We start from the raw sequence: 19,835 nt of genomic DNA on the forward strand, positions 1-19,835 counted from the left end.
CTCATTACAGAATTCGAGGAGGAAGCTCTGAAAAATACCCGTATTGATATTAAAAAAAACTCGAAAAACAACTGCAATGTTATGAGAATAATAAAACCTTTCAGGAATTGGGCATGTCCATAAAAATAAAAATTACAGAATTGGAGGATATTATTGTAAAGATGGAAACTAGTAAATTTGAACGTGATACAGTGGATTTCTCAACTAATATGACTTATGAATGGGGACGATGGGAAAAATTCCAACCCAGATCGATCCTTAAATATTAAAAAAATCTACGTAAACAAAATAAAAAATCCACCTATCAGAAAAATTTAACTTTCAGCCAAACTGAAACTGAGGATGAAACTACAGACGACCACAGTCAGATCTCTGATGCATCTACAGATAATGAGACAATGGGGAAGAATGGTAAAAACCCATCTTACTACACTAAACCAAAACCAAAATATGGGAAAAAACTATATGAAAAAAAGCCTTAAAAAAACGCACAAGACGAGGAGGCAGAAAACAACACACGAAGGTATTCGCAACGTGTGAAAAGCAAATACAAACAGAGATAAATGTGGTTAACTTATCATCTTACGTCATATCCGATGCCCAAACTAATCTGCTTTCTAAAGGAATTTCTTATGTTCCAACTTATGATTTTGATCTGTACCAGATTATTAAGGACATTAACCGATTTTCAAGACTCCTTACTGTCAAAAGGCATTTTTTTGAAGATGCCGCACAAGAAACGCAGTCAGCTCCTCCATCATCTGAACTGTCTCCTGAAACAATTCCGGATAAAATAAATCCACTTTCCTTTCAAGATTGCATAGTGCTGAATACACTGTCAGCTCTTGATGATGAAGTATCAAATGAAAAAGAAGAAGAAGAAGAAGAAAAAGAATAAAGAAATTTAAAAACCCTACATTTTACCCAATACAATCTAGATGTGATGCATTAGACCGGTTTCAGGAATTGATCTATGATGAACTTGTTACATTGTATCGGGATACAACTAACAATGTCCAGGAGAGTAACTTATGCAAAGAAAATGTATCTAAAGCGGAAAAAAGAGCTATGTTTGAATTAAAAAAGAATAAAGATCTGCTAGTGAGATCGGCTGATAAAGGTGGAGCCGTGGTGCTGTTAAATAAAGATCTATACATTAAACTGAACGAAGACATACTGAGTGATAAAAGGAGTTATGAAGTCCTACATAAGGACCCTACCTCGGACTATCAGATCATCCTTAAAAATCTTTTGAATGAGGGTCTTGCATTATCAGTACTTAGCCAAAAGGAATTAGATTTTTTGTATAATTCTACTCCTATCACATCTATTTACCATTCTTTGCCAAAGATCCATAAGAGCCAATTCCCGCCACCTTTAAAGGAGCACACCGCCGTCGCGCACTTTTTTCCTTTTATCCCGTCCGGGCTGCAAAATAAAAGAAAACACCAACGAGCCCCCGGAGCTCCGGTACACTCCGGTACAGGTGTTCGGTCCCCGGGCTGTATTCTTCTTACTTCCTGTTAGCCCGGCACGTCACACGGAGCTTCAGCCTATCACTGGCCGCAGCTATGTCCCGCCTCGGCCAGTGATAGGCTGAAGCTCCGTGTGACGTGCCGGGCTAACAGGAAGTAAGAAGAATACAGCCCGGGGACCGATTACCTCTACCGGAGCTCCGGGGGCTCGTTGGCAGGTAAGAGAAAGTGTGTTTTCTTTTATTTTGCAGCCCGGACCGGATAAAAGGAAAAAAGTGAGCGCCGGAGTATTCCTTTAAGACCTATTGTGGCGGGGATTGGCTCTTTAAATGAATCTTTGTGCGAATGGGTCGATCAGTTTTTACAACCGCTGGTAAAGCGTACCTATGGTTATATTAGAGATACCAAGCATCTACTTGGTATTCTCGATACTGTCCAGTGGCAATCTCACTATACATGGTTAACGTGCGACATTGAAATACTTTACACTTGCATTCCCCATAACCTTGCATTGATAGCTATTGAATATCACCTTGACAAATATTCCAGTTATACCCCTGATTTAAAAAAAACTTTATTCTTATGGTTATTGAATATTTGTTAACACATAATTTTTTTTATGTTTAATTCCAAATATTATTTACAGCGGGTAGGAGCTTCAATGGGTGCCAAATACTCTCCTTCTTTAGCTATCCTTTTTGTTGCATGGTGGGAGGAATTATTTTTGTTTGATTCACTTAACCCCTTTCTTTCTGACGTTTTGTGGTACGGCCGCTACATAGATGATATCATCATCATCTGGACCTCTGATATAGCGGCCGTGCCACAATTTGTCCAGTATCTTAACTGCAACCCTTGTGCCTTAAAATTTACCTATGACTTCCATCCCATTTCTATTAAAGGGGTACTCCGGTGAAAACCTTTTTTTTTTTTTTAAATCAACTGGTGGCAGAAAGTTAAACATATTTGTAAAATACTTCTATTAAAAAATCTTATTCCTTCCTGTACTTATTAGCTGCTGAATACTACAGAGGAAATTCTTTTCTTTTTGGAATACTCTCTGATGACATCACGAACACAGTTCTCTCTGCTGACTTTATTATAATAATAATAACGCTTTATTTATTGTTGTCCTTAGTGGGATTTGAACCCAAGTCCCCAGCACTGCAAGGCAGCAGTGCTAACCACTGAGCCACCATGCTGCTCTTAGCATACACCTGCTATGCATGGTTGCTAAAATGGACAGAGATGTCAGCAGAGAGCACTGTGCTCGTGATGTCATCAGTGTTCCAAAAAGAAAGGAATTTCCTCTGTAGCATTCAGCAGCTAATAAGTACTGGAAGGATTAAGATTTTTTAATAGAAGTAATTTACAAATATGTTTAACTTTTTGCCACCAGTTGATTTAAAAGAAAAAAGGTTTTCACCGGAGTAACCCTTTAACTATCTTGATGTGAAACTGGAGGTCATAGATCAGAAAATTGTCACTTCAACATACAGAAAGCCTACTGCAGGCAATTCTGTGCTTCATGCTAATTCTTGCCACCCGAAGCATATTATTAGAAATTTGGCGTATGGAGAATTTGTCAGAAGTAAAAGAAATTGTTCTTCAGATCATCTTTTTGAGGCTGAAAGTGTTAAACTGTCTGACAGATTGAGACAGAGAAATTATCCTGAAGGTCTGATTAATTCTGCCATCGACAAAGTTCGTGCAATGAAAAGAGAAGATCTTCTACAAGATAAAAAATCAAAAAAAACCCTAGGTATAATAAATATAGGCACCGTGATACTGTTGCCAACAGTAATAATAAAGAAACAGTTACTTTTGTCACTACATATAGTCGACAATATAATAAAATTAAAAATATTGGGGGAGATTTATCAAAACCTGTGCAGAGGAAGAGTGGTGCAGTTGCCCATAGCAACCAATCAGATTGCTTCTTTCATTTTCCACAGGCCTCTTTAGAGGCCTGTGGAAAATGAAAGAAGCAATCTGATTGGTTGCTATGGGCAACTGCACCACTCTTCCTCTGCACAGGTTTTGATAAATCTCCCCCATTGTTGGTAAATATCTTCCTATCTTAGAACAGGACACCGTTCTTAAAAATATTATACATAAGGGTTGCAGATTTTCAGCCAAACGGCCACCCAATTTACAAACTATACTTGCACCCTCACATATAACAGCAAACAGCTCCCATAACACTTGGCTTAATATTGAGGGCTGTTTCAGCTGTGGCGGTAACCGTTGCGGTTGCTGTGCGTTTTTCAAACAAACTAAAGAATTCAATGAAACTATTGCGGGTATTTCGTATACCATCTCATCCTTCATAAATTGCAATACCACTTGGGCTATTTACTATATACATTGTGGTATTTGCAATTTAGGTTACGTGGGTTGTACCAGTAGACGTATTAAAGATAGACTCAGAGAACATGTCTACGGAGCCACCCACGTTACCAGAAACCCTTCTAATGTCTCCAAACATTTTTCACACGTGCATGCAGGCGATGTAAGTGCCCTTACGATTACAGGAGTAGAAAGGGTTACTAAGCCACTACTGGATGAAGCCATGAAGGTTACTGGATTCTGATGTTTAATACCTCGTTCCCTAAGGGGATGAATCATAGGCTTGATTTGGTTATGAGTTATTAATCTTGTCTTTTTTTCTGAGTTTATTCATATTTTTGTACTGCTTTTGTATTTTTGTGTCTTTTTATTTTGGAATTTTAGTCACTCCCTATTTTGGGTGGAGCTATATGCTCCTTAAATACCGAGCAATACTATCCTCTGTATCTATGATTAAGGCCCGGTAGGGCGGAAACGCGTCAGAGAGGAGGAGGTTGTTACCTCCACACTTGCCGGTTGCACCTGTTTGTATCGTATGGATTTTAACATGGATTTCGATTAAAGTTTTGGTTTTACCAGAGCTGTGCTTCTTTTGGATATTTACTTTGGAAACAGTGGAGGAGGACTGACTGCACCTGCACGGAGGAGGTGAGCGCCATTCGAACTTTCTTTTTGTCTACGTGACGTCACCATATTCTGGCTCCGTGGTCGTCACGCTACACACTTGGAGCCTCTAGTACTGCAGAGAGCTCACAAATGTGGGTGCGCAATGACAGATTAAGGGGGTCCCCAGCAGTGGGACCCCCGCGATCATACATCTTATCCCCTATCCTTTGGATAAGGGATAAGATGTATTAGGGCCAGAATACCCCTTTAAGTATTGGTTGTTGTGCATACTCACCACTAGTTTAGATTTTGGCAGGGCAATCCCACCAATCTTGCCAAAAAGATGGCAAAGTTTAGATCATGGCATCTAAAGTATTAAATTTTGCATGCTGTTTAACTCAAGGGGCTCATCGCACCCCCACGACATGATCACAGGGGGTCCGATGAGCTAGAATTTTGCCAGTTTGCAGTTTTAATGATGTATCTTGATTTAGCCACAGCATACCAGTGGAGCGCCGATCATAGCATTATGTAGTGAATGCAGTCTAATAATTGCTTATAAAAGTTTTTTTTAATTATATAAAAGATGCTCCAAATAATAAAAAATACAATTATCCTTCTATTTTTATCTTACCCCTCCCCCACAGAAAAACCCCATAAAAATAATAAATGTATTTGGTATTGCCATGCAGAATTGTCTAAACTATTAACCTCTTCCTGAACCGTGACATACCGATACATCATGGGTTAGATGAGGGGAATATGGCGCAGGCCTTTACGTCAGGTCCGCATCATAACTGGCAGATGTCCACTGCTATCAACAGCTGACGTTTATTGTAATGACGGACATCACAGCGATCACGGCATTTAAAAATCAAACGCTGTAATCCCTGGTGTCTGGGGGACCAATTGGCAGCTCCGTGATGTAATCATGTGCTGCCGATGGGTTGCTGTGGGACAACGGGACTTACCTGTTCTTCCTGGTGCTCGGTGGATTGCATTGATCTATGCAAGCCATCGACTGATGGTTTATAATAGACCCCCTGGGGAGGGGCAAAAAGTGTTCACAAAAAAAAGTTAATAAAATATTTTGAAAAATATAATATAATGATATAAACCACCCGCCCCCTCCTAAAATTTTTTTAAAACATCCCCTTTTCCCATTCTTCAAATAAAATACTGTAAAAATAAATAAACATACTTGGCATCGCCACGTGCGTAATTGTCTTATCTATTAAATTATAAGATTCCTTGTCCTGCACGCTGATGGCGTAAGCGTAAAATTTAAATGGCAAAATTGCTGATTTTTGATCACATCATATCCCAGAAAAAAACATAATAAAAAGTGATCGAAAAGTCACATAAAACTACAGCTCCTGGTGCAAAAAACACGGCAATAAACCCTAACAAAGCTCTGTAGGTGGAAAAAAAAAACAAAAGAGAGATTTATCAAAACTTGTGTAGTGGTGCGGTTGCCCATAGCAACAATTCAGCTAGCTTCTTTCATTTTATTAATGGCCTTTAAAAATGAAAGAAGCAATCTGATTGGTTGCTATGGGCAACGGCACCGCTCTTCCTCTTTACAGGTGTTTCCAAAACAGTGTTTCTCCAGCTGTTGCAAAACTACAACTCCCAGCATGCCCGGACAGCCAAAGGCTGTCCGGGCATGCTGGGAGTTGTAGTTTTGCAACAGCTGGAGGCAAGGTGTATCAAAACCTGTGCAGAGGAAAAGTTGACCAGTAGCCCATAGCAACCAATCACATTGCTTCTTTCATTTTTAACCAGGCCTCTGAAAAATGAAAGAAGCAATATGATTGGTTGCTATGGGCAACTGGTCAACACAAAAAAAAAACACTGCTCTAACAGTTTAGGGTCAGTTGTTGCTCCTGTTTAAATAAAGTTGTTCGATGGGAAAAAAAAAAAAAAAAAAACCTAAACAACTCCACCGCACACATCCTGTAGCTGTGGCTGGCATGTGGGCGTGTCCGGGGAGGGCTGGAGGGGCGGAGCCAGGTCTGCAGTAGACGTGCATGGCACTAGTCGGGGACAGCTCAGCAGAGGAAGCCAGCGGAGGGTGCAGGGTGGGCGGCTGCAGCGGCTACTGATGGTGGCGGAGCGGGAGGACAGCGACCAGTACCGACTACAGCGCGTGTGATCCGGGCATAGGATGGCAGAGGGCGTCCAGGAGGGGAGCGGGAGCCCCGCGGCAGTGCCACCCCCCGTGCCCCCCGAGGAGCCGGGGATGATCAGTGTGGATTTCGTCGGACTCTTCTATCAGTTTGCCAAGACTTTCGTGCTGATCTTCCCGGTGTACGTGCTGGGATACCTGGGGTTAAGCTTCAGCTGGCTGCTCATCGCCCTGCTCTGCCTTATGTGGTTCAGGAAGAATAAAGGGGGGAAGAGCTCCCGACTACACCGGGCGCTGGCATTCCTGGAGAACGAGGAGAAGGCGGTGAAGCACAGCATCAGCCACGCCGACCTGCCCGCTTGGGTGAGTGCGACTACAGCGGAGCCGACTACGGATTGTTTTATGCGCTGGGATCGTCTCTCCAACTAGGTTGCCTCTAGTTGTTGCGAAACTACAACTCCCAGCATGCCCGGACACCCTTCGGCTGTCCGCGCATGCTGGAAGTTGTAGTTTTGCAACAGCTGGAGGTCCACAGTTTAGAGACCACTGATCTACAGTAGACTTCATTTCTCAGGACATGGAGGGATTTGTAGTTTTGCAACAGCTGGGGGACCACAGTTTAGAGACCACTGATTTACAGTAGACTTCTTTGCTCAGGACATGGAGGGAGTTGTAGTTTTGCTACAGCTGGAGGTCCACAGTTTAGAGACCACTGATTTACAGTAGACTTAATCTCTCTGGACATGGAGGGAGTTGTAGTTTTGCAACAGCTGAAGGTCCACAGTTTAGAGACCACTGATCTACAGTAGACTTCATCGCTCAGGACATGGTGGGAGTTGTAGTTTTGCAACAGCTGGAGGTCCACAGTTTGGAGACCATTGATCTATAGTAGCCTTCATCGCTCAGGACATGGAGGGAGTTGTAGTTTTGCAACAGCTGGAGGTTCACAGTTTAGAGACCACTGATTTACAGTAGACTTCATTTCTCAGGACATGGAGGGAGTTGTAGTTTTGCAACAGCTGGAGGTCCACAGTTTAGAGACCACTGATCTACAGTAGACTTCATTTCTCAGGACATGGAGGGAGTTGTAGTTTTGCAACAGCTGGAGGTCCACAGTTTAGAGACCACTGATCTACAGTAGACTTCATTTCTCAGGACATGGAGGGAGTTGTAGTTTTGCAACAGCTGGAGGTCCTAGGTTTAGAGACCACTGATCTACAGTAGCTTTCATCTTTTAAGACATGGCGGGAGTTGTATTTTTGCAACAGCTGGAGGTCCAAGGTTTAGAGACCACTGATTTACAGTAGACTTCATCTCTCAGGACATGGCAGGAGTTGTAGTTTTGCAACAGCTGGAGGTTCACAGTTTGGAGACCGCTGATCTACAGTAGACTTCATCTCTTAGGACATGGCGGGAGTTGTAGTTTTGCAACAGCTGGAGAACAACTACTCTCATCATTACCTGGCTTAGTTCATTGATACCCAACCTGTGACCCTTTTATTTGCCAGAAGCTGTAGTGTGTACCAACTTATGAGTCTCCAGCTGTTGCAAAACTACAACTCCCGGCTGTCCGGGCATGCTGGGAGTTGTGATTTTGCAACAACCGGAGGCACTCTAGGTGGGAAATTCTACCCTAGCTTGTAGCTATCCAGCTGTTACAAAACTACAGCTCTCATTGTTACTTCACAGCCCGAGGTTGTAGATCAGTAATGTCAGGCAATGATGGGAGTTGTAGCTCTCTAGCTGTTGTGAAAATGCAACTCCCATCATGTCCTGAGTGCTGGAAGCTGTGGATACGTTTTCTGCCACCCTGTAGTTTCACAACAGCTAGACAACCACAAGAGCATGAGGGGAGTTGTAGTTCTGCAACAGTTGGAAAGCTACAACCCTCATGATGCCCTTACAGCAGAAGGCTGTATATTAGATATGTCGTTCCAGCTATTGCAAAACTACAACTCCCATGATGCCCCTGCAGACCAAGACTGTAGATCAGTGTGTTGCCTAATTTATCGCTCTCCAGCGATTGCAAAACTACAAGTTGGAGGAAAACTGATCTACAGCCTTTTTGTTGTTAGGGCATGATGGGGATTGTAGCTCTCCAGCTGTTGCAAAACTACAACTCCCATCATGCCTTTATAGCTGAAACCTTGTGGCTATCCAGCTGTTGCAAAACTACAAGTCAGGGAACACTGATCTGCAGCTTTCACCTTTCGGGACTTGGTGGGAGTTGTATTTTCGCAACAGCTGTAAAGCTACGAATCTCATTGTTGCCTGACAGCCGAACGTTGTAGATCAGTGTTCTCCAACTATTGGCTTACACAACTACAACTCCCATTGTGCCCTTGCCACTGAAGTTTGTAGATCAGTTTTCCCCAACTTGTAATTTTACAACAGCTGGAGAGCAACATGATGAGAGTTGTAGTTTTGGAAAAGATGTAGAGCCGCTAGTTGGGGAACACTGATGAACATCTTTTTCATAACTACAACTCCCATTGTGCCCCCACCACTGACTGTTGAAAAATGACAACCCCATCATGCCGTGAAAGCTGTAGATCTGTTCCCAAACATATAGTTTCACAACAGCTGTACCATAAATATACAGCAGTGTTTCACGACCAGTGTGCCTCCAGCAGTGGCAAAACTACAACTCCCGGCATGCCTGGACAGCCTTTGGCTGTCCGGGCGTGCCGGGAGTTGTAGTTTTGCAACTGCTGGAGGCACACAGGTTGGGAAACACTGATAAACAGCCTTCGGTGGTGAGGGCATGACGGGAATTGCCGTTTTTGTAAAACATGGAAGAGCCACATGTTGAAACACTGATCTAGAGCTGTCCGGGCTTGATGGGGGTTGTAGTCTTTAGTAACTGGCACTTGTGGCTCTCCAACTGATGTGGGTTGTAGGTTGGTCTGCTGCAGTAATGCCAACTAGGACACGGTCTTGGGTGTTGCCATGTTTTTCCTGCTCGCCCGGGTATCCTGTCAGTAAAGTATATTGGCTGTGAGTTATTCGGATAGGATGTGGTGCTCGCGGTCAGTGCTGACGGCTGCCATATGCTGCAGGGCCCAATTATAATAGAGAACATAGTTAGGTTGCATTCACACTGAGGAATAGGAGAGGAATCCGCGTGTAAAAATTCAGCCGCAGAATTTTTTTTTTTCGCGTGGAATATAGGAGGAAACTGTATGTATTTATTTTTTTTTTTGCTTGACTACAACCACCAATTGGAATGTCCCTTTTCTATTTATTTATTTGTTTATTGTACGGAATCTCCACGCAAATTTCGCGCAAATTCCGTGCGAAAACAATTTCAAGCGGAAACAATTTTTTACCATTGACTTCAATGGACTTCTGCTCGCGTATTCCGCCAGAAGAATGAACGTGTTCTTTCTTCGAGCGGAACGGAAATCCGCGAGCGGAATTTACGCAGTGTGAACAGTGCAGAGGAAAAGACATTGAAGTCAATGGCAAAGCAGATGTTAATGATTTCTAAGAATTACTCAAGTAAATTCCTCTTGACTTACTCAGTGTGCACGCACCCTTATGGGGATTCACCCCCCCCTTTACCTGGCACCATCCGGTGTTCATTGTGCCCCATGGGAAGCAGAACGTTACATCATGCCTCTCCCGTGCGGCAGGCACCTTACCCTATTGGTATAACCAGCACTTTTTGTTGACTTTGTAGGGAGGTTCTGCAGCAGATCACTTTGTCGGCGTGAACTTTTCTGATAGCCCAAAATAATCCCTGACCTCTTCGATATTATAAACTAGTTATACAGGTCCTGCCCGGGGAGGATCAGAGTGTTTGCCTGAGGCTCAGCATCTTCCTTTTTTGGCAGTGTAAGGGTTAAGTAACCCCTTAGGCAAGTGTTTCCCAACCAGGGTGCCTCCAGCTGTTGCAAAACTACAACTCCCAGCATGCCCGGACAGCCTTTGGCTGTCCGGGCATGCTGGGAGTTGTAGTTTTGCAACAGCTGGAGGCACCCTGGTTGGGAAACACTTCCTTAGGCGCAAGCATGTGCGGACATCCGTCACTTGTGGGATGACAGGACGATGGCTCAGGGAATTCCTATTGTGAGGGCCTTCATGTGCTGGTGGCATCCAACATGCTTTAACCCTGCGTATGGCTGGGCATGTGTAAGTCAATACGGCTGAGGGGGCTCGTCCTGCTGGAGATGGGGCCGGACAGGGGTGATGTCACGTCTAGTCTGATCTTATTGGTGCCTTGTAAGAAATGTCATGAGATTCCACTTTAGTGACACGGTAAAGTATAAATAGCAATGCTCAAATGGAAAAATAAATATAAATAAAGCAATTCATACAGTTATACCCAATCTGTTGTGAAAATACAACTCCCAGCATGCCTTGACAGCCGCAGGCTGTCAGGGCATGCTGGGAGTTGTAGTTTTGCAACAGCTGGAGACATGGGGAGATTTATCAAAACCTGTGCAGAGGAAAAGCTGCCCAGTTACCCATAACAACCAATCGGATCGCTTCTTTCATTTTTAACAAGGCCTCTGTAAGGCTCCATTCACACCACGTTTTTGCAGTACAGTTCCCGTATACGTTTTCAGTGTGAAAACCGTACGGAACCGTATTGAAAACCGTATGCATTGCCTCTCCATTGAAAACCGTATGCCAAAAGATGCATCAGGTTGTGTCCGTTTTGCATCCTGTACAGTTTTGTCAGTTTTTTTTTTCCTGTACCCAAAACCGTAGTCTACCACGGTTGTTGGTCAAGGTGAAAAACTGTATTAAACCGTATACATTTTTTTTTTTTTTAAACAGGTGAGTCAATGGGAACCGTACAGAACTGTATGTGCATACCAGGGTTGTGGAAATTTAAAAAAAAACTACTTGTCCAAGGGACTAAAGCGGAACACTATCTACTTGTCCCTCAAGAAAATCCACTTGTCCTGGCAGATAAAATAATTTTCACCAAAATAGTCTGATCCCCCCCCCACTAGACCACCAGGGATGGATATAAGATCCTTTAGACACTGCTGACAGCGGTGATCTAATGGTTAATAGGTGATCGCAGTATGCCAGGATATTAGCGGCGGGAGAGCTGTAGATCCTCTTACACCTGAGCCCAGAGAAGTCTAGATGTAACTTTTTGATCACCTTATAAAAAATTTCTAATTTTAAGTTACCAAAAATGAGCAATTCTGGACTATTTTTTACATTTCCACCGTTCCCCGTACGGTTTAATTAACATTATATTTTAATAGTCTGGACATTTCCACATGCAGCGATACCACTTATGTTTATTTTTGTACATTATTTTTATTTAAAGACAATTGGAAACTTTTATTAGGAAAGGGGCTTATTCACATATATTCGCACTTTGTAAAATATTTTAATCACTATTTTTCAGTCTCAATAGGGACTTATGTGTTACTGGGGGGGGGGGGGAGGGGTTCTGCTTCTCCAGTTTATGTGCTGCATTTTGTGTCAGAAAATGCTGGAAGTTGCATTTAGTTAGTAGATAACTACAACTCCCAGCATGCCCTGATACAGCCTATGGTTGTGTGGGTGTTGCAGCATGATGCTCTGTATAGTAGGACAGTTAAGGTTATTGTGTAACATGCTGGGAGTTGTAGTTTTGGTTTGTGTCAGCTGCAGAGCCATAGTCTGTGTCAGGGAATACTGGGAATTACAGTTAGTAACTACAACACCCAGCATGCCCTGATGCAGCCTATGGCTCTGCAGCTGACCCGAACCAACACTACAACTCCCAGCATGTTACACTTTATAGTTCTACAGTTTAGGTTATGGTCCAACATGCTGGGAGTTGTAGTTTTGGTTCGGGCGTGTTTGTCTGCATCCGTGGGGCTCTTGGTTGGCGGGTGAGTATGAAGGGGGGGGGATTCTGGGGGTGCAATTTAGTGCGGGTGCCACTAAAAATAAATAAAATTAGATGGCACAACTGCCCTAATGCCCGTCTGCTCCTATACAAAACATTCATGCATACACATATCATACATGCACCAGCCACTGCCCCCCCCCAACATCATACATTACATATACACATACACTCACACCATACATATACACCATAAATATGCACACATCATACATACACCTGCCACTGCCCCCCCCACATCATACATTACATACACACATACACTCACACCATACATATACACCATAAATATGCACACATCATACATACACCTGCCACTGCCCCCCCCCACATCATACATCACATACACATGACACTTAGACATCATACACACATTATACATTACAGACACATCACACAGACATCATACACACATTATACATTACATACACATCACACATAGACATCATACACACATTATACATTACATACACATCACCCAGACATCATACACACATTATACATTACATACACAACACACTTAGACATTATACACACATCATACATTACATACACATCACACACAGACAGACATCATACATACATTACATACACATCACACATAGACATCATACACACATTATACATTACATACACATCACACAGACATCATACACACATCATACATTACATACACATCACACTTAGACATCATACACACATCATACATTACATACACATCACACACAGACAGACATCATACATACATACATTACATACACATCACACTTAGACATCATACACACATTATACATTACATACACATCACACACAGACAGACATCATACACACATCATACATTACATACACATCACACACAGACATCATACACACATCATACATTACATACACATCACACACAGACATCATACACACATTATACATTACATACACATCACACACAGACAGACATCATACACACATTATACATTACATACACATCACACATAGACATCATACACACATTATACATTACATACACATCACACGCAGACATTATACACACATCATACATTACATACACATCACACACAGACATCATACACACATTATACATTACATACACATCACACACAGACAGACATCATACACACATTATACATTACATACACATCACACACAGACAGACATCATACACACATTATACATTACAGACACATCACACAGACATCATACACACATTATACATTACATACACATCACACATAGACATCATACACACATTATACATTACATACACATCACACTTAGACATTATACACACATTATACATTACATACACATCACACTTAGACATTATACACACATCATACATTACAGACACATCACACAGACATCATACACACATTATACATTACATACACATCACACAGACATCATACACACATTATACATTACATACACATCACACATAGACATCATACACACATTATACATTACATACACATCACACATAGACATCATACACACATTATACATTACATACACATCACACTTAGACATTATACACACATTATACATTACATACACATCACACATAGACATTATACACACATCATACATTACATACACATCACACACAGACAGACATCATACATACATACATACATTACATACACATCACACATAGACATCATACACACATCATACATTACAGACACATCACACATAGACAGACATCATACACACATCATACATTACATACACATCACACATAGACATCATACACACATTATACATTACATACACATCACACTTAGACATTATACACACATCATACATTACATACACATCACACACAGACAGACATCATACACACATCATACATTACATACACATCATACACAGACATCATACACACATCACACATAGACATCATACACACATCATACATTACATACACATCACACACAGACATCATACACACATTATACATTACATACACATCACACACAGACAGACATCATACACACATTATACATTACATACACATCACACATAGACATCATACACACATTATACATTACATACACATCACACGCAGACATTATACACACATCATACATTACATACACATCACACACAGACATCATACACACATTATACATTACATACACATCACACACAGACAGACATCATACACACATTATACATTACATACACATCACACACAGACAGACATCATACACACATTATACATTACAGACACATCACACAGACATCATACACACATTATACATTACATACACATCACACATAGACATCATACACACATTATACATTACATACACATCACACATAGACATCATACACACATTATACATTACATACACATCACACTTAGACATTATACACACATTATACATTACATACACATCACACATAGACATTATACACACATCATACATTACATACACATCACACACAGACAGACATCATACATACATACATACATACATTACATACACATCACACATAGACATCATACACACATCATACATTACAGACACATCACACATAGACAGACATCATACACACATCATACATTACATACACATCACACATAGACAGACATCATACACACATTATACATTACAGACACATCAAACATAGACAGACATCATACACACATTATACATTACATACACCTCACACAGACATCATACACACATTATACATTACATACACATCACACTTAGACATCATACACACATCATACATTACATACACATCACACATAGACATCATACACACATTATACATTACATACACATCACACTTAGACATTATACACACATCATACATTACATACACATCACACACAGACAGACATCATACATACATACATTACATACACATCACACATAGACATCATACACACATACATTACATACACATCACACATAGACATCATACACACATACATTACATACACATCACACATAGACATCATACACACATACACTCACACCATACATATCCACCAGTGTTTCCCAACCAGGGTGCCTCCAGCTGTTGCAAAACTACAACTCCCAGCATGCCCAGGGCATGCTGGGAGTTGTAGTTTTGCAACAGCTGGATGCACCCTGGTCGGGAAACACTGACATACACCATCCTCCCCCATCATACATTACATACACACATCACACATACACTCACACCATACATATACAATCACCCTTCCTGTCGCCGCCTGTATTCTCGGTCTCCTCACCTGAGCCAGTCCCGGCCGGTGTGAGGTGAGATTTCCGTCCTCCCCCCCCCCCCCCTGCTCTGTGTTTTCCCCGTGCAAACTAGCAACCTCCCCGTGGTGGATTAGGTCCTGTCTAGACAGAGCAGGGGAGGGGGAGGGGTAGAGCTGTGTGTGGGGGATGGAGCTGTCTACATCCTTTCTCTCACCCTGCTGTGTCTTCTTGTGTAGAGCTGCATCCTCCGGGAGGGGAGATAAGGGGGCTCTGCAGTCAGCTGGAGGCCGCCGCCCCCTCCATACACTCTGAGCGCTGGTGTGAGGTGGAGACTTCCATCGGCTCCTGCGCCTCACACCGGCATTAAAGAAAAATAAGGGGGACGTCTGTCTGTCCCTGCTCGCCCGATACAGGGCTAAATCTATAAACAATTCACCTGCCCGACGCCCAAAACTACTAGTCCCGGGCGTCGGGCTATAGGATTTCCACATCCCTGCATACGGTTCCATCCGGCTTTCACCATACGGTTTTTGACTTTGCGCAGTTTTTTTTTTCTTGGAATTTCAATCAAACAAGTGAAACTTTATTCAAATTGGAGTGAAAAGTTAAAAACTTCTATGTTTTTTTTCTTAAACAGATGCAACTGGACATAATTTTTCAAACCTTATACGGTTTTTAACTGTATACGGGTTGAAATTTGTACACACGTTTTCATACAGTTTAGTCAGGTTTTGAGGAATCCGTTTTTCGTCAAAAACCTGATACGGGAACTGTATTGCAAAAGCGTGGTGTGAATGCACCCTAAAATGAAAGAAGCGATCTGATTGGTTGCTATGGGCAACTCAGCAACTTTTGCTATGCACAGGTTTCGATAAATCTCCCCTACACTGTTTGGATTAGGTTCACATGGCCGTTCTCTCCCATCCTGATATTATCCCGTTATTGCTGCTAAACAGACCATACTAAACATTGGTGGTCCCCATAGAAGGCAACGTATCCTGCTGAAAGAAACTCAGTGCTGTCCGCTGTATAGCAGAATCCCATTGACAGCAATGGGACTCTGCTGCATCAGAATTTTCAAACAGAATTTCTCTCGGAAATTCCTTAGTGTGAACATACTACGTACTGGAACTCTTACTAGTGCCCCAGTAGTACACTTTGCCTATGGCAGACACGGAGACCTTTCAGAAGGACTCCGGCAGCCATAGTAACTGATCAACACCCCGCAATTGCGTTGTGAGGTCGCCGAATGGAGCTTTTGACAGGTGTGGCACTTGTCAAATCACCCTCTCTGTACCGTTATTGAGTGTGGCATCTAGAGAGTTACTGCCGCCATTGGCCCAAAATCTGATCCCAGCAGTTGTAGGCTGCATGTAGATGAGATTCTGTATAATCTTGTTCACCTAAAGGAGTAGTGCAGTGAAAGCAGTGAAAAATAACTTATCCCCTATCCAAAGGATAGGGGCTATGTTATACAGTCATGGCCATAAATGTTGCCACCCCTGACATTTTTCTAGAAAATGAAGGATTTCTCACAGAAAAGGATTGCAGTAACACATGTTTTGCTATACACGTTTATTCCCTTTGTGTGTATTGGAACTAAACCAAAAAAGGGAGGAAAAAAGCAAATTGGAAATAATGTCACCCCAAACTCCAAAAATGGCCTGGACAAAATTATTGGCACCCTTAACTTAAAGGGGTTCTCCGGTGCTTACACATCTTATCCCCTATCCAAAGGATAGGGGATACGATGCCTGATCGCGGGAGTCCTGCCGCTGGGGACGTCCGTGATCATGCACGCGGCACCCCGTTTGTAATCAGTCCCTGGAGCGTGTTCACTCCGGGTCTGATTACGGTCGACCACAGGGCCAGCAGCGTGTGACGTCACGCCCCCGCCCCGGTGTGACGTCACGCTCTGCCCCTCAATTCAAGCCTACGGGAGGGGGACTGATTACAAACGAGGTGCCGCGTGCATAATCACGGGCGTCCCCAGCTGCGGGACTCCAGTGATCAGGCATCTTATCCCCTATCCTTTGGATAGGGGATAAGATGTGTAAGCATCGGACAACCCCTTTAATATTTGGTTGCACACCCTTTGGAAAAAATAACTGAAATCAGTGGCTTCCCATAACCATCAATAAGCTTCTTACACCTCTCAGCCGGAATGTTGGACCACTCGTCCTTTGCAAACTTCTCTAGGTCTCTCTTATTGGAAGGCGCCTTTTCCAAACAGCAATTTTAAGATCTCTCCACAGGTGTTCAATGGGATTTACATCTGCACTCATTGCTGACACTTCAGAACTCTCCAGCGCTTTGTTGCCATCCATTTCTGGGGGCTTTTTGACGTATGTTTAGAGTCATTGTCCTGCTGGAAGACCCAAGATATCGGACGCAAACCCAGCTTTCTGACACTGGGCTGTACAGTGCGACCCAAAATCCATTGGTAATCCTCAGATTTCATGATGTCTTGCACACATTCAAGGCACCCAGTGCCAGAGGCAGCAAAACAAACCCCAAAACATCATTGAACCTCCACCGTATTTCACTGTAGGTACTGTGTTTTTTTCTTTGTAGGCCTCATTCCATTTTTGGTGTGACATTATGTCCAATTTGCTTTTTTTCCCCTCCCTTTTTTTGTTTAGTCCCAATACACACAAGGGTAATAAATGTGTATAGCAAAACATGTGACTCCAGCCATTCGCAACCACCCGACTTATCCCTTATGATAGGATATACATTTATTTTTCACTAGAGAACTCTTTTAAAGGGCTCCTGTCACCTGTTTTATGCCGCACAAACTGCAGGCAGCATGAATAGGTGTTAGGACAGCTGTAGTCTCCAATAGACTGCAATGTGTTTTGCGAGTATTTCCGCCTGAAGAAAGAGCAACGCCATTCTTCAGGCGGAAATTTCCAAGCGGATTTTCCGTTCACAAATTCCGCTTCACAAATTCCGAAGTGTGAATTTGTGAAAGGAAACCCATTCCCTACACTATACATTTTAGTAAGCGTAATTTCTGCCTGCAATTTCAAAGCGGAATTGCAGGTGGAAATTCCGTAGTGTGAACCTAGCCTTAGATCCAAAGAGCAGCAGAGATCTCGGGGACCTGTATTCAAATGTTGAAGCTTTAGATTTGGGCAGTTGTAAGACAGAAGAACCATGAGGAATAGGGTTTCCCGCCGCTCCCCTGTTATCGGCCTGTTCCTTCTTGCTAAGGGAGCTATTCTAATAATAGAAGTAACCGGAGGGAATGTCTGTATAGGCCTGCAACCGTAGAATGGCGTGACTCACGCCCTTGATCTCTGCTCCTGTGTTTACCTATTGTACCAGTCTCCTATGGGGCTGAGGATTACTGACTGAATACCTAGTGACGGGGTGTGACCTGCTGTAGGAGAGAACTCCATTGGCAGCAGGGTGAGGAGTTCCTGTTTGGCTGCTGCCCAGGTATGCCTGCCATTCACTCTAGATAGCCATCTATGATCGCTAACTGGGCATTATCCCCATCAGAAAGGATGGTGTACTGCAGTATTTCCCTACCAATGTACCTCCAGCTGTTACCAAACTCAGCCTTTGGCTGTCTGAGCATATTGGGAGTTGTTAATTTGGCAACAGCTGGAGGCACGTTGCTTGGAAAACACTAGTGCAGTGTTTTCCAATCAGTCTGCCTACAGCTGTTACAAAACTACAACTCCCAGCATGCCCGGACAGCCTTCGGCTGTCCGGGCATGCTGGAAGTTGTAGTTTTGCAACAGCTGGAGGCACCCTGGTTGGGAAACACTGCACTAGTGTATCCTAACCCCTGATACTACTCTGACCCCCCCTCAATTATCATGTATCTTGTTTGGTGACAGCAGAGATAAATGTATACAGTGAAACCTGTGCAGCCAGTGCTTTTGTATAAAGATTTATCAAAACCTGTCCAGAGGAAAAGTTGCTGAGTTGCCCATAGCAACCAATCAGATCGCTTCTTTCATTTTTCAGAGGCCTTTTTAAAACTGAAAGAAGCGATCTGATTGGTTGCTATGGGCAACTCAGCAATTTCTCCACTGGATAGGTTTTGATAAATCTCCCCCCAATGTCCTTTTAAAGGGGTACTCCGGTGGAAGACAATTTTTTTTCAGATCAACTGGTGCCAGAAAGTTAAAACTGATTTGTAAATTACTCAGCTGCTGTATGCTCCACTGGAAGTT

The 19,835-nt window shown here is 42.6% G+C and overlaps 1 protein-coding gene across 3 annotated transcripts in view; it reads left to right on the forward strand.

Annotated features, from left to right (window-relative positions):
* The first annotated feature begins 6,382 nt into the window (after window positions 1-6,382).
* ESYT2 (extended synaptotagmin 2) overlaps window positions 6,383-19,835 on the forward strand; it is a 172,652-nt gene continuing 159,199 nt past the window's right edge. Inside the window, exon 1 of one of the 3 annotated variants that reach the window (XM_056519550.1) lies at window positions 6,383-6,921. In XM_056519550.1, the coding sequence (XP_056375525.1) occupies window positions 6,598-6,921 (324 nt within the window). In that variant the 5' untranslated portion in view covers window positions 6,383-6,597. The remainder of the gene's footprint in view (window positions 6,922-19,835) is intronic. The other 2 variants (XM_056519553.1, XM_056519552.1) reach the window with 2 other exon arrangements.

The sequence above is a fragment of the Hyla sarda genome, chromosome 5, assembly GCF_029499605.1.
Source record: "Hyla sarda isolate aHylSar1 chromosome 5, aHylSar1.hap1, whole genome shotgun sequence".
Lineage (NCBI taxonomy): Eukaryota > Metazoa > Chordata > Amphibia > Anura > Hylidae > Hyla > Hyla sarda.